This window comes from Sciurus carolinensis, chromosome 8 (genome assembly GCF_902686445.1).
Source record: "Sciurus carolinensis chromosome 8, mSciCar1.2, whole genome shotgun sequence".
Classification (NCBI taxonomy): Eukaryota; Metazoa; Chordata; class Mammalia; order Rodentia; family Sciuridae; genus Sciurus; species Sciurus carolinensis.
In genome coordinates, this window is record NC_062220.1 from 29,805,378 (window position 1) to 29,819,650 (window position 14,273).

Here is a 14,273-nt window from a genome sequence, read left to right on the forward strand (position 1 = left end):
TGTTGCATTTGTAGAGAACTGTGAGAACAATTTTAATAAGTTTAAAGAACCTTAATATGACTATTGCCTTGTTAGATTTTTTTTTTCATGGGAATGTTGATAAATGTCTCAACTTTTTGAAAACTGTCATGTCTGGCATCTAGAAATATACAAGCTTTTTGACCTATACTATGATTACTTATTGCATCCTCTCTATTAAAAGTTATGGTTTGGATGTGAGGTGTTCTCCAAAAGCTCATGTGTGAGACAACGCAAGAAGGTTTAGAGGAGAAGTGATTGAGTGGTAAGAGTCAATCCAATCAGTGAATTAACTGAGTGGTAACTGAAGTGGTAGGGTGTGGCTGAGGAAGTGGGAATTGGGGGCGTTACTTTGGGGTATATATATTTATATCTGGCAAGAGGATATATCTGCCTTCTGATCATTATATGAGGTGCTTCCCTCTGCCACACTCTTTCACCATGATGTTCTGCCACACCTTAAGGTCTGAGGAATGGAGTCGACCTTCTATAGACTAAGACCTCTGAAACTGTGAGCCCTCAAATAAACTTTTCCTCCTCTACAATTGTTCTGGTTTGGTTTTTAGTCCAGTGGTGAAATAGCTGACTAAAACAAAAATTTAAAGTCTATAAAGGTAAAAGAGTTTATACTATACTTATTCCATATAATTTGTGAATAGATGGTCATTCTGTAATATCAGTTTTTATTTTTAACACATAGCATCTTTTTATGATGATGATTATTATTATTTTTTGGTACCTGGGGTTGAACCCAAGGGTGTTTAACCACTGTGCAACATCCCCAGCCCTTTTTTATATTTTATTTAAAGACAAGGTGTTGCTGAGTTGCTTAGGGCCTCACTAAATTGTGGAGGCTGACATTGAACTTGCAATCCTCCTTCCTTAGCTTCCAGAGCCACTGGGATTGCAGGCATGTGCTACCATGCCTGGCTCAACACATAAGCATCTTATTTTCCTATTTTTTAGGGTGGAGTGTGAGCCATACAATGTTAACTTTTGTCAAAAGTAGTTATAGTAGGGGGTTAAAATGCATTTCCAAGTTCTGAAACAACTTGTCTATTTCAAGGTCTCCCTTTCCTATGCTCATTAATCAAAAATGCTTGATTTTTCAGAACTGCTTTCTATACATATGTCATAATACAGGTAGTGAACATTTCTGAAAATTTTTGAGATTGTGGATTAATTTTCAAAGCCTAGAGTTGCAGCTCAATGTTGGTCACTTCTCTTTAGATATGATTGGGGTGTGGTGGGGAAGTATAGCAGAAATAACCTGAATTCTCCACAATCAACATTTGGCCCATAATTCTGTGTCTCTTTGTAGAGTGTAGGTTGCTGACCCTTACTGTATTTGACGATGCTTATTGCTTTTCTCTTTTTATCTTCAGTAAAAGTTGTACTTATTCCTGTGGGCCAGGAAATTATAATGCCTTTTAAAGTTGACACCATTTTTAAATACTTCAAGGATCACTTTTCACACTTATTAAAAATCCCACCTTTTGTACTGCAGATAAGTTATGCAGGTAAGTTCGAAGGCTCATAAACTTATCCAGAATTCTCCAGTTTTAACATGTAAACAATCAAGACCTTTGAAGTTTTAAACAAAATGTCTCCGTATTTACTATTTTAGCATTATCTTGTGGTTATGCATTTATTCATTTAATATCTTTTTATTGAAGACATTTTATTCTAGATACTTTACTAATAGCAGATGATATAGAGAAACATGAAACAAGATTCCTATTCTTAAATTGCTTACAGACCAGTAAGGGAGAATTGCATGCAGTAGTTACCATATCATATGCAAATGCTTTATTGGAAATATGCACAAAAAGCTATGAGATTAGGAAAGAAGGAACCTGGGAAATTATAGAATGTTTCAATTTATAAAGGTGATAATATTTGTGCCAAGTCCCAAAGAGGTGAGAAAACCTGGGGCTTTTTGGAAGTGATAAGACATTTTGAGTGACTGAAGTAGATTTTATACGTGGAATGGGAGGAGCTGAGATTGAAGAAATAAGAAGATGAAGGAGAATGCAAGACTGAAAATGGTTTCTGAATATTTTATATGTTAAGGTCATTCCTGTGATGCCTGGTTCGTTTATATTTTGTGGATGATATTGAGAAGCCCCACTGAAGTTTTATTAGTCTTGAATCATGATTGATCATGATTAGATATAGTCTTTGTAATTGTGATAGATAACCAGACTAACGTAGCTAAAAAACATTTTTATAGACTGTGTTTGAACAAATTCTAATATTTTAGTTTTAAAAGCTTTGGTATTGACTTATAAAGATGCTACACAACGTTTGCAGAGAAAAACAATTCAATTTCAAAATAATTTAAAAAATTAATTTACAGTGAATATACTCCAAAAGTAAGATTTGTGCGAATAGCACATTAAAGCCTGACTAGGGAAACAAGGCTAAAATTAAAATAATTATTAGTAATTATAATAATGAGCACAATGATTAATGCATTGAACCCTTACTGCGTGTTAGTACTTCTACAGAATGTTTTGCCTACATTATCATTTAATCCACACAGCAACCCCTTGATGTAGGTAGTATTATTATTAACTCTTTCTCTGAGAGAGGGAAACTGAAACTCAGGGAACTTTGGTAAAATCACATGACTGATAAGTAGCAGAGTCTGAACTGAAACTGGAGGTGCCTCCGAAGAGGGAATTGGAAATTACTGGACATTAACTCAAAGGTAAAGTTGAAAATCAGAAAAGAGAGCACTTTGTGACTGTAGGAGATGGCCAGCGGTACTTAAGGATTCCTGTCCTCTGCATGCCATGGCCTTTCTTCTTTATAAGTACCAGATACTACCTTTGGGTAAAAGGTGTGTGTCAGTCACAATTGTGAAACAGCTAGATTTGATGCCAGCCATTCTCTAAGATAGATGGTGTCTTCCAGGACTGGAACTGGAGCTCAAATTTGGTGGGACTACATCCTCTACAGAAACAAACAGAGGAAAAAAGAGAACTCTGGGAACCTGGATTAGTTTTCTATGTCTATGTAAAAACTAATCACAAACTTAGTGGCTTAAAGCAGCACATATATTTCTCTTACATTTCTGGGGGCCAGAAATCTTAAATCAGTTTCATTGGGATAAAGTCGAGGTGTCAGTTGCCCTTTCTCCCTCTGGAAGCTCTAGGGGAGAATCTACCTTCTTGCCTTTCCGGCTTCTAGAGTTGCATTCCTTGCATTCATTGGTTCATTGGCCTCTTCCTGCATCTTCATAGCTACAGAGTAGTATATTCAGCTCTCTCTTTGTTTCTGTCATACTGTCTTGTATTTTCCTCTGTTAATAAATCTTTTTCATCCTTCCTATAATAAGGGTACACACAATTACATTTAGGGCCCAACAAGATAGACCAGGATGGTCTCTGCATCTTAAAATCCTTAATCAAATCTGTAAAGTCGCTTTTGCTATAAAGGTAATATAATGATGTGAACAAATATTGGGGGCCGTTATTCAACCTATCGCAAAGCCCCTATGACATTCATGTTAATTTTTAAAATTAAGAATGTGGAATATGAAATTGAAACTCACTGATCTTTGAGTGTACTTGCTCAAATATAGGTAAAATAGGTTGTGCTGTCTGATATATTTATGAGTATGGTTTTCATTATGTTCAAAATCAAAATTGTAATTAAGGAAGACCATACATTTGAAGATTAGTAGATTCCATCAATAAAGATTCCATGACCCAAAACGGCAGCCAGTGACATAACATTGTTGCATTTTCATATGTCTTGAAACACAAAAATGTGATCAGTTAATTTTTTAAATACACAGTGGCAGGGTGGAGCAGGGAGAGGGGAGAAGATGAAGTAGTACCACCACCACAAGAAAAATAAAGCAATGTTCACTTTTACCAGTGCAAAAGTGAGTCTAATCTCCACTTTGGCATTAATATATGTGAGTTTCTGACTATGGAAGGAGAGAAAGGAAGAGCTTATATGGAATTCTGAGTCTATATTTATCCACACCAGAGGGCGAAATGGGTCTTAAAATAATCATGCTTCCCCTGGAATGCATATGTGTAGTATTTACATATAATATATTGTGAGTTTTCACAGTCAGTGTTCAGTATATTGTTCTGCTCTTGCTATAAAATGCTTTTATTTTTAAATGTCCATAGAGTTTCATGGTTATTATATTTATATATTTGAAGAATTGAGAGATGTAGTTTTATTTCAGCACAAGCATGCTGCTAACTCTTCCTATTGTGAAGTTTGATTTTTATTTTTTATCGTTATTTTAATTATATGTATTTATGGGGTACAGTATGATAATTTGATACATGTATACAATGTATGATCAAAACAGGTGACATTTATTTTTACTTAAAGATTAAAATTGTTTTGGTTAATATGTAACAATTATATATATTTTATGAGATACAGTGTGCTACTTCGATGTGTACATTGTGTATTGATCAAATCAGGATAATGACTGTTTTCATTTCTTTATCATTACTTTGTATTCAAAGGCCTCAAACTCCTCTCTTCTAGTTATTCATAAAACATATTGTAGGTTATTATGAACTATAGTCACTCTAATGGTATTTTCTGTACTATTATTACCGCAAGAGGTGGAAAACATTCATACTATACTTAGTAATTAAGTGATAGTGTTTCTACAACCACTTGGGATATTTGCCATCACCTTAAAAATTTTGAGTACAGATAATTAACCATTTCCAGAGACTGTTGTATATCATTGTGACTATATAGTTAATAACAGTACACTGTATACATGAAAATTTCTAAGAGAGTAAACTTTAAGTGTTCTCACCACACACAAAAAATATAAGTATGTAAGTAATAGTTATGTTATGTTGATTTAGCCATTTCACAATGTGTACATAATATCAGAATATCATGTTATATACTATCTATACATATATATAATTTATTTCATAATTAAAATAATAAAAATAGTCATTTTTTTGTCATAAAACTTCTAAATTTTTTTATTTTAGGAATAATTCTTAAAAATAATGAGACTCTTATACAACATGGAATTAAGCCACAGGAAATTGTACAACTGGAACTCTCATCTACGAATCCAGATCTATATCCAATCAAAAGGATAGAGGGATTAAGTGATGTCTCTCAAATCATAACTGTCACCGTACACACTGGTGAGTTATTTGATGTCTTTCAGATAAGCCATGTTAGTTTCCCTTTCTAACTGAACTTCCATTCAGTCTTGATTTTTATCCCCTTAGGCATTAATCAATACCAGGTGGTGGCTGTTGAGATTATAAAGTCTGATTTTCACAAGCCATTTCTTGGTGGATTTAGGCATAAAATAACAGGAACAGAATATCACAATGCTGGAACCCAAACTGTACCTAAAAAGATCCCTGAAAAAGTCTCTGCATTTTCAAGGGACACCCAGGTAATGTTTTTTAATTTTCCATTTAGGTTTCTGCAACTGTAGGGTCAACAATTGTTATATACTATATGACTCTCTCAAATTCTTCTCATTAATTATGTGACAATTAAGATAATGAAAGCAAATTTTACTGGAATATGTAGAAAAAAATATTCTCTCTCTCATGTGTGAATATAGTGAATACTTACTTAAATGTTTTATTTTTTTACTTTAGACAGTTTCTCAGAGAAAAAAGCTCCAACAAACTACAAATACAACATCCACACAAATGTCTAAAATTGGTGTGTACGTATCAAATATGACTGATAAACTGTTAGAACCAGGGGAATATTTTTCAGCTGCAGAATACCATGCCCGAAGATTGAAGGCGGTAAGATAATTCCATTGTGAACAAATACTAAAAATTAAATATATAAAGTCAATCGTTTTCTGTGTGTTTTCCTATGCTACACTAGCCTAAAAATCCACATGAGTATGGGTCATGTTTCATTGATAGTAAATACAGACCATATCTCCAATTTCCCTCCATACAAGCAACCAGAACCCTAAATGTTCCTAATCCTTCCCTTGTCCTTAGGGAATCTCCGGTGCCTTTGGTCATTATTATCTTTCTTAACATTTCTGTCCCTCGGCCTTAACCCTTCCTTTGTCATTGTAGAACCGTGTAGGGAGCTTGCCAGACCATTTGAAACTCAGTACAACATGAGTGTTCACTAACAAGAGTTAGCCACTCCAACTCTTATCACTTATACAATTCATCTTTTTGCACCTTTTTACTTTCAACCTATTTGATCTCTTATAGAGAGCATATAATAGTTGTATCTACCTCCTAGAGTTATTTTGAGAGAGAAACCTGGAATTCACAAAAGTCAAGTCTGTGGAGTCGTCATCCTGAGGAAGACAGCACACCAGCGTCACCACGGGGCTAGCTTTGCACTTGGCTTTATCAGTCCCAGTTATTCCAGCCTGATGAGTTTTTGTTTTTAATCTAAATTAATATTTACCCAGCAAGAGAAAAGATGGAATTGTGAGATTTAGGGGGAAAGTGAAGTGTAGGTAGAATTTAAGCAAAGTAGTCTCTTGATTGTACAGTAAGGCTGTGTGTAAGTGGGTCAACATCAAGGTCTGGATTGCAAGGTGGACCAAGGTCCTGTTCTCTTGGGGATGAAGTTAAAAGAGTTGGAGAATGTTATCTCTAAGGTTCCCTAAGTTCAGTACCCTTGTTGAAAATCAAGGCTGCTTCTCCCTGTCAAAGTGATTCAGATCTTTTTAGATAACAATAAGATGCTTTGTTCTTACTGATCTAATTTCAAGCAATAAAGTTTCTTAGAGTTTATGATTTTAGAGCACAAACTTTGTCAGTGAGTAAGAAAATAGTTACTCAAAGAAAGGAATTGCTATGACATTTTATAGCTGCAGAGTATCCTTGGGAGAAATATTGTTTCCTGATAGCTTTGTGGCTGTCATGATCAGTGTCACTTATTACAGTGATGTGTTTTTTAGTTTCTCAGTCCAAACTAATTTTTACTTCATTATTGTACTGAGTTTGGATGGTGACTTTACTGTATCATAAGGAACCTGCACTCTTGTATCTTCCCACTCCATTAAAATCTCACCATGCTTAGCATTTTACTGTATGGTGACAAAATTGTTGACACTTATCATCACGTCTACATTCTTTGTAGGAACAAGAGGGAAGTCAAGGGAGTATGTTCCATGTTCCCTCCTCCTGAAAGCCTTACCCAGTGACATCTGGCTTCCATCTCATTGGCCTGAGCCATGTCATGTGATGTCCCTCCCAAAGGAGTGGATGGTAAATGTGTTTGCTAAGTAGTATATTATTCCGCAAGAAAGCTGAGATTTTCTTAGTAGGAGGAAATAGAGGACATGGGATATTAGGTAGAGAAGGAACCCTCTCCCTGCCACTTTCCAAATGCCAATAAAATGATATTAAAGGGAAAAAATTATAAATATATCAGGCAAAGAATAGATGAGAAAAGAGAAGAGTAAATGTCAGCTGACTTTAGAAGTTGTAAAGCAAATGGAGATGTGTAACTTGGCTTAGTGAAAATCTAAATGCCTGCCAAGAGGGAGGGCATCAAGACCCACACACGTCAGCCCCAGAGGATCTTGGAAAGTGGGTTGGAGATTTTGTGGGAGGTCAAAGTGAGCAGTGGGCCATAAACTCAGGGAGCAGTTAAAAGGCTGTATGAGAGGTCAATTTCCATTTAATTTAAGTTCTTTTATTCTTATTGATTCCTCTCCACTTAGGACATGTTCATTTTAATTTTTAAATAGGTTCTAGAGTTCAATGCTTTACAGTTCTTGTTTTAGGCAAGATTATATTATGTGTGACTGATTTTTTTTATTAATTTCTGCCATCTCATCTTGTTAATTTATGAATCCTTCTTGTTTATTCTTTTATTAACCTTTCCTTCTTTTTGTTGGCTTGATTAAGCTTTTTCATGCTTTTGTTTTTTCATAATTTAGACTAGGTAGTTTATAAGTTTATATGCACTTTCTACTAGTTACTCATAAAACGTTTTAACACACCTTTTTTTTTTTATGCCAAATGTGTGGTAATCCAGTGGTATATTTTCTCTGAACAGGAACCTTAATATGCATTTCTTTTCTTCCTTTCTTTTTCCTTCCTCCCCTATTCCTCCTATCCAGTGAGGATTTTGAATTACAATGAAAGATGATTTACGATATAATTATAATTCTAGATTGTTATTTTACATATTTTCTTTGATACATATATTTGTTTTTGAGTAAAATATACTTATCTTCGTAAGTTTTTTGAAGTTTTTGTCCACTGTTTTAATTTTCCTGCTTGATTTATTATTCTTGCTGGAACACATTCTCTAGTAATTTCTTCAGAGATTATGCATAGGGAGTGAATCGTCTTAAGTCCTCACTGAATGAACCTCATATGTGGATTTGAGTTTAAGTGGGTATAGAAGGTTAGATTCAAGTTTATTTTCAGAATTATTTTCCTTTGTAACTTTGAAACTGTATTTGACATTCAGATATTGTCTGATTCTCATTGCTTTGTTTCCTCTTTCTATGAGCTTTTAGAATTTTCACTTTATCCTTTGTATTTTGTAGTATTATCATGCTGCCTTTGAAACTTGGTAATGGACTCTTTCTGAGAGTTCATGTCTTGCTTTGGGAAATGTTTATTTTGAGTAATTTCTGTAATCAAATTTCTTCATTCTGTCTGGAACTCCTATCAGATGTGTTTTGGAATGACTGGATTTATCTTTCATGTTTCTGATTTTTTCTTCATCTTTCTAACTTTTGCGACCTTTCCTTCTGTATTCTAAAAGATTTTCTCACCTAAGTTTCTGTTTATTAATTCCTTCTCAGTCTCTACACATTCCGCAGATCAGATTATAACAAACCTCCAGTTCTCTACCAAAATTCTTTAACTGACCACATGACTGTCCAGTTGAGACGACATTTCCTAACTCCCTTGAAAATCAGGGGGACCATGTAACTAAGGTCTAGCCAACGGGTGTGCAGGGCAGTGATGTGAAGCACTTCCAGGAATTACTTGTAAAGTGCTTTGTTCCTTTCCCACTTTTTCCTGGCTGTAAGATGATAAGTGGATCAGCTGAGCGAAACATACAAGTAGAAAGCCACATGTTAATTGCGGCACAGGCTTCTACCAGCCCTAAACTGCTCGCCCGTCTCTGGATGGCCATATGAGAAAATTCCTGTTATTTAAACAAATCTTGCTTTGGTGTCTTTAGTAAGTTTTAAAAGTTTAATGGCAACCAAACTGACACAAGTTTATTGATTCTTTTTTTTAAATTTCAAAAATAAAAGATTTTTCCACAGTCCTTTTTTGGGTTTTGTTTTTAAGCTTGATTGTTTTATTTTGATAGACTTTTACACTGAAAGTGTTAACTACCTCTAGTCTTGTTTTCTGTTTTATTGTACTTTAATAAAGTGGTTTTAAAACTTCAGCTTCCACATCCCCTGGGGTTGTGAATATACAGGATGCTGTGATCCAATCCTCTGGGCAAGGGGCTGGGGGCAGTGTGTGTGAAGGTGGGTTGCTTGCTGGAAATTTTCTAGACAAAGCCCATACTGCTGGTCTAGCCACTACTCTTTGAGAACTACTCTTCTACTAATTCTGTTTCAAGCAAGAATAAATTATTCTGTTGGGTGAGAGGCTTTTTATTTTGTTGGCTCTTTTCAAATGCTTGGTTAGTCTTGGGTATGTACTCATAGAAGATTTGAGATTTTTAACTCATTTTGTCCTATCATCCCGAATGTGGAATATCTATAAAAACTTAGATATAGTATATAATATATTATATAGATAATTATAATATAATTATAGTACTCATAATGTATATTAATTAATATAATAAAATATAAGCTCTAGGTTATGATTTCTAACCTATTTTAATTCACCTTTGTTAATTTCACTGAAATATTCACAGAATTGGAAACTTGGGACCTAATTTGTTAATAGGCAATGTGTTAATAGCATGTTTACCGCTTTCTGATCCCAGTGGGTTTATAGTATAAGGCTTGATTCTGGAACAGCGCTATTTTTCTAGATAGGGCATTCCTATATGTCCTCGTCTCACCAGCGTTTGGGTACACTAACCGATCTTGCCTAGGGACAAATATTGCTGTTGCTGTTTACCTAAATTGTTTTACGGGAGCCTGTTCCATTTGCATTTTTCAACTGGTACCTGGTTGGCTGCCCTTTGGCTCAGAGCATCTGCCAGTTTGGGGCGTGAAGCAGTTCTAGGGCCACTTCTGTGTCTTCTAGCTTGCCCCTCCAGTGCATGACTAGGTTACAGATTCCTTCTTCATTATGTTCCATCTGTCTCTTTCCTTGAGGGGATTCTTCAAAGTTTCTATTCCTTTGGGCTACCCATTCGGTATGATCCAGTGATTATTGATTTCTGCTTTACACACTTTGCTGTACTTATCAGACAATAGGAAGTGGGAAAAGTATGTGCCAGCATATGTTTTGTCCTCAATCTTGTTGCAAACTCCCCACATTTTATTTGAATTTTAATTCTTATTTATGTCTCTTTTATCTAACCCTTACTGGTTTTCACATATACCTGTATGTGTTTAGGAAATATAGTTTTGTTTTAAATATGTGCCTTAGCTTAAGGCAATTAAGATGAGCTAGAAATAACCAAAACTCCTAAACATTGTATAGATGGAGGACTTGTGATGTAATGTACCAGGGACTTGTGATGTAATATACTAGACTTGAGCTAAATCCTTAAGCACTTTCTTTTTTTTGATAACAGGATTGAACCCAGGAGCACATAACCACTAGGCCACATCCACAGCCCTTTGAAAAAAAAATCTTTTTTTTTTTTTTGAGACAGAGCCTCACTAAGTTGCTGAACCTGGCTTTGAATTTGCAATCCTCCTGCCTCAGCCTCCCAAGCCTTTGGGATTACAGGCATACACCACCGTGCCTGGCAAGCTAAGCACTTTCTGTGTGTACTGTTATCACTGTTTCACAGATGAGAGTCCTAACGTACTGAAAGGGCAAGCAACTTGCCCCAAATCAAACTACTACTAAGTAGCAGAGAGGAGATTCAGTGCTCCTCAGCATTGTACTAACAGCCTTCTATGAAGGTGATTTTTGCTAGATTTTAAGATGAATAGCAGAGACATGTATTATCCGTGACTTCTATGTTCATATATGTAAGAACATCTGACAAAGCTAAAATCAGACTCAGCACTGTTTTACTGTTGAATTGATATTGAAATAATTGTTGCCTTTATTGTCTGATCAAAAAGTTGATGGTATATACTTTATTTCCTTTTAATTTAAATATAGGTGATAGTAATACAGACTCGCTACAGGCAATGGCATGCTAAAGTCTTTGTAGAGAAACTAAAAAGACAGAAACAATTGAGGTTGGAGTGGGAAGCACAGGAGGAACTAAGGAAAATAAAAGAAAAAGAAGAATGGTTGCAAAGGGACTATGACCGGAGGCATAATCCTAAAACAGACGAAGACTTTGAGCTTCTTTATAATGCACTAGACCGTAAGTTTGACACAGGTTTTGAATAAAATACTAACTAACAAACTTTTCATTAACAGGAAAAACAGTTTTGCTGAAGACAAAAGAAAGACTATTATTTTGGGGAGAAGTCTTGGGAATCTGAGCTGAAGTTAGAGAGATGAATACTATCTTGCATTTGGCACAGAAATTAAACTTGAAACAACATTGAAAACGCTTGTATATTAACAATAAATGTGCATATTGTTGTGTGAATTATGCAGTTTAGGTATATTGTGTCATTTGATCCTCGTTCACCTGAGAGAGGGAAAGCACTGTCTCATTTGGCTTCCTGATGCTTTGGACAGTTTGTGAACTCAGAGTTGAGGTGTTTAAATCCCTCAGTCCAGCATCCCCTGACTGTGCTCTTTAGAGAAGGTGCTCAGCAATACCTTTTTAATCCCCCCAATAATAATAACAGTGAATGATTTATATCCTGTTTCTTCTACACGACATGTTTTAGTCGCTGATACAGGAAAAGCTTCGGTTACTTGGAATGGGTGAGCAGACACGCCACATTTCCCAAAGGCCCATCTTCCAATTTCAGGATGAGAGTCAGCTCCTCAAGGGTCTTGTGACTGGCACTACGCCTTGGATATACCGTTGTCATCTCGTGATCCTCACTGTACCCTTTTCATTTATATCACCACAATTCGTAATAACACATCTTGGTTTAATATTGACTGATTGGTTGAGACTTTTAGTTATTTATAGCACTAGAGGATACATTTTGACATAATCACAAAAGCATGGACTATAATCTGCTCTAATTCAGTCCCCACCACTTCCCACCTCCTCCCTCCACTCTCTCTCCTCCCTCTATTCTACTGATCTTTCAGCAATTTATTTATTTATTTTTAATTAGTGTCTTGTGTATATACTTGATGCAGGGATTCACTGTGCTATATTCATGTATGTCCATAGGAAAGCTCAATCAGATTTTCACTGTTCTTCCTTTACCTATCCCTCCTTCATCCCCTTCCGTCCCCTTGGTCTAGGCTACTCATCTTTCCTCTATTTTGATGAAATTCCCTCTCCTTTTTTCCCCTTTCTCTCTCCCCTTACCCTTATTTTAGATTAGCATTCACATATCAGAGAGAACATTCAACCTTTAGTTTTTTAGGATTGGCTTATTTCACTTAGCATGATATTCTCCAGTTTCATCCATTTATTGGCAAATGCCATAATTTCATTATTTATGGCTGAGTAATATTCCATTTTGTGTGTGTGTGTGTGTGTGTGTGTGTGTGTGTGTGTACACCTCTGTGTAGAGTTTTAAAACTTTTTAAATAGCCTTAGTTGGGCACAATGCAAATGCCTGTAATCTCTGCTACTCAGGACACTGAGGCAGGAGATCACAGGTTCTAGACCAACCTGGGAAATTGAGCAAGATCCTGTCTCAAAAATAAAAAAGGAATATGGGTTTAGCTCAGGGGTAAAGCACCCTGGGCTCAATCCCCAGTACCCCCCGCCACACAAAACAAAACAAAAGCAATAAAAAATAGCCTATAGTATTTTTTTAGTTGAACAGAGTCTTTTTATTCAATGAAATAAGTCTTTGACTTCTCTATGATTATTGATAACATTTATTTTAACTGTTTTTTTTCCCTATAACTTACTTCCTTACATACTTTTTTTTTTTTTTTTTTAAACCAGGGATTGAACCCAGGGACACTTGACCACTGAGTCACATCCCCAGTCATTTTTATTTTTAGACAGGGTCTCACTGAGTTGCTTAGGGCTTCATTAAGTTGCTGAGGCTGGCATTGAACTTGAGATCCTCCTGCCTCAGCCTCCTGGGCTGCTGGGATTACAGGAGTGTGCCACTGTGCCCTGTCCCCTAATATGCTGTTTTTGTTTATGTGAGAGTTCAATTGCTCAGGTCATGTTTTCAAATTGTGTACAATTTTAGGTGTCATATTTTGGGTGTATTTAAATAGCTGTGAGACGGTACCCTACTTACCGGAAATAAAATGAGTAAACACGTGGCCTAACAAACACTTATCTCTTTGGTAATGCAAAAATCGAGTGACTGTGGAATGTTTACAACTTGGGGTAACAGTGTTTGAGGTAACTTTAAGCCTTCTTAAACTCTACATCTGTTTCCCCCTTTATTCTAATCATTAATCTCTAGGAATACTGTTTATTTTGTTTTTAAACTTCATTTCTATGTCATTTTCTCTGTGAGATGATAACAGTGGTTAATTTGAGTGTCAGTATTGGAGGACAATTATACAGCTAACCTCATGTTAGATCCAAGCTCTGTGAAAATAATGTTCTAAATTCATACATGAATTAACTAAAGGGAGTCTTGATTATTTTTGTTTGGCTAACAGACAACTCCAGAAAAATACTAAAAACGTGTTGAATGAAGTTCTGCTTTTTCTAATTATTATTAGTGTTAACTAGAACAAGTTACTCACTTCTAAGCCTTAGTCCCTTCATCTTATAAAAAAGGACTCCATAGTTTCTGGCACATCCATTTCAGAGGGCTTAGTAAAGTGAAAAACACAAAACATTATTATGTATGAAAGTGATTAAATGAAAGCACTTAAAAAGTGCCAGGGTGTGTGTGTGTGTGTATAAACTTAAATATGAAACTAGAATATATACCTGCCACACAAATCTGCACATGACTTGTATGGAGAAAAATAAAAATAAAACAAGAGTTTTTACATAAAAGACATATCTCAGTTTCTTTCAATTCTAAAATTATAAATTTAAACACTTGGAATAATAAGTTAAATTTTGTTTGTTTCACAAGCTCTTTTATTAAATATAGTTTT

At 35.4% G+C, this 14,273-nt stretch overlaps 1 protein-coding gene across 1 annotated transcript in view; it reads left to right on the top strand.

Moving 5' to 3' along the window:
* Iqub (IQ motif and ubiquitin domain containing) overlaps positions 1-14,273 on the top strand; it is a 79,662-nt gene that overhangs the window by 16,963 nt on the left and 48,426 nt on the right. Inside the window, exons 3-7 of the mRNA XM_047561459.1 lie at positions 1,404-1,538; positions 5,013-5,174; positions 5,262-5,434; positions 5,646-5,801; positions 11,262-11,472. Of these exons, the coding sequence (XP_047417415.1) occupies positions 1,404-1,538; positions 5,013-5,174; positions 5,262-5,434; positions 5,646-5,801; positions 11,262-11,472 (837 nt within the window). The remainder of the gene's footprint in view (positions 1-1,403; positions 1,539-5,012; positions 5,175-5,261; positions 5,435-5,645; positions 5,802-11,261; positions 11,473-14,273) is intronic.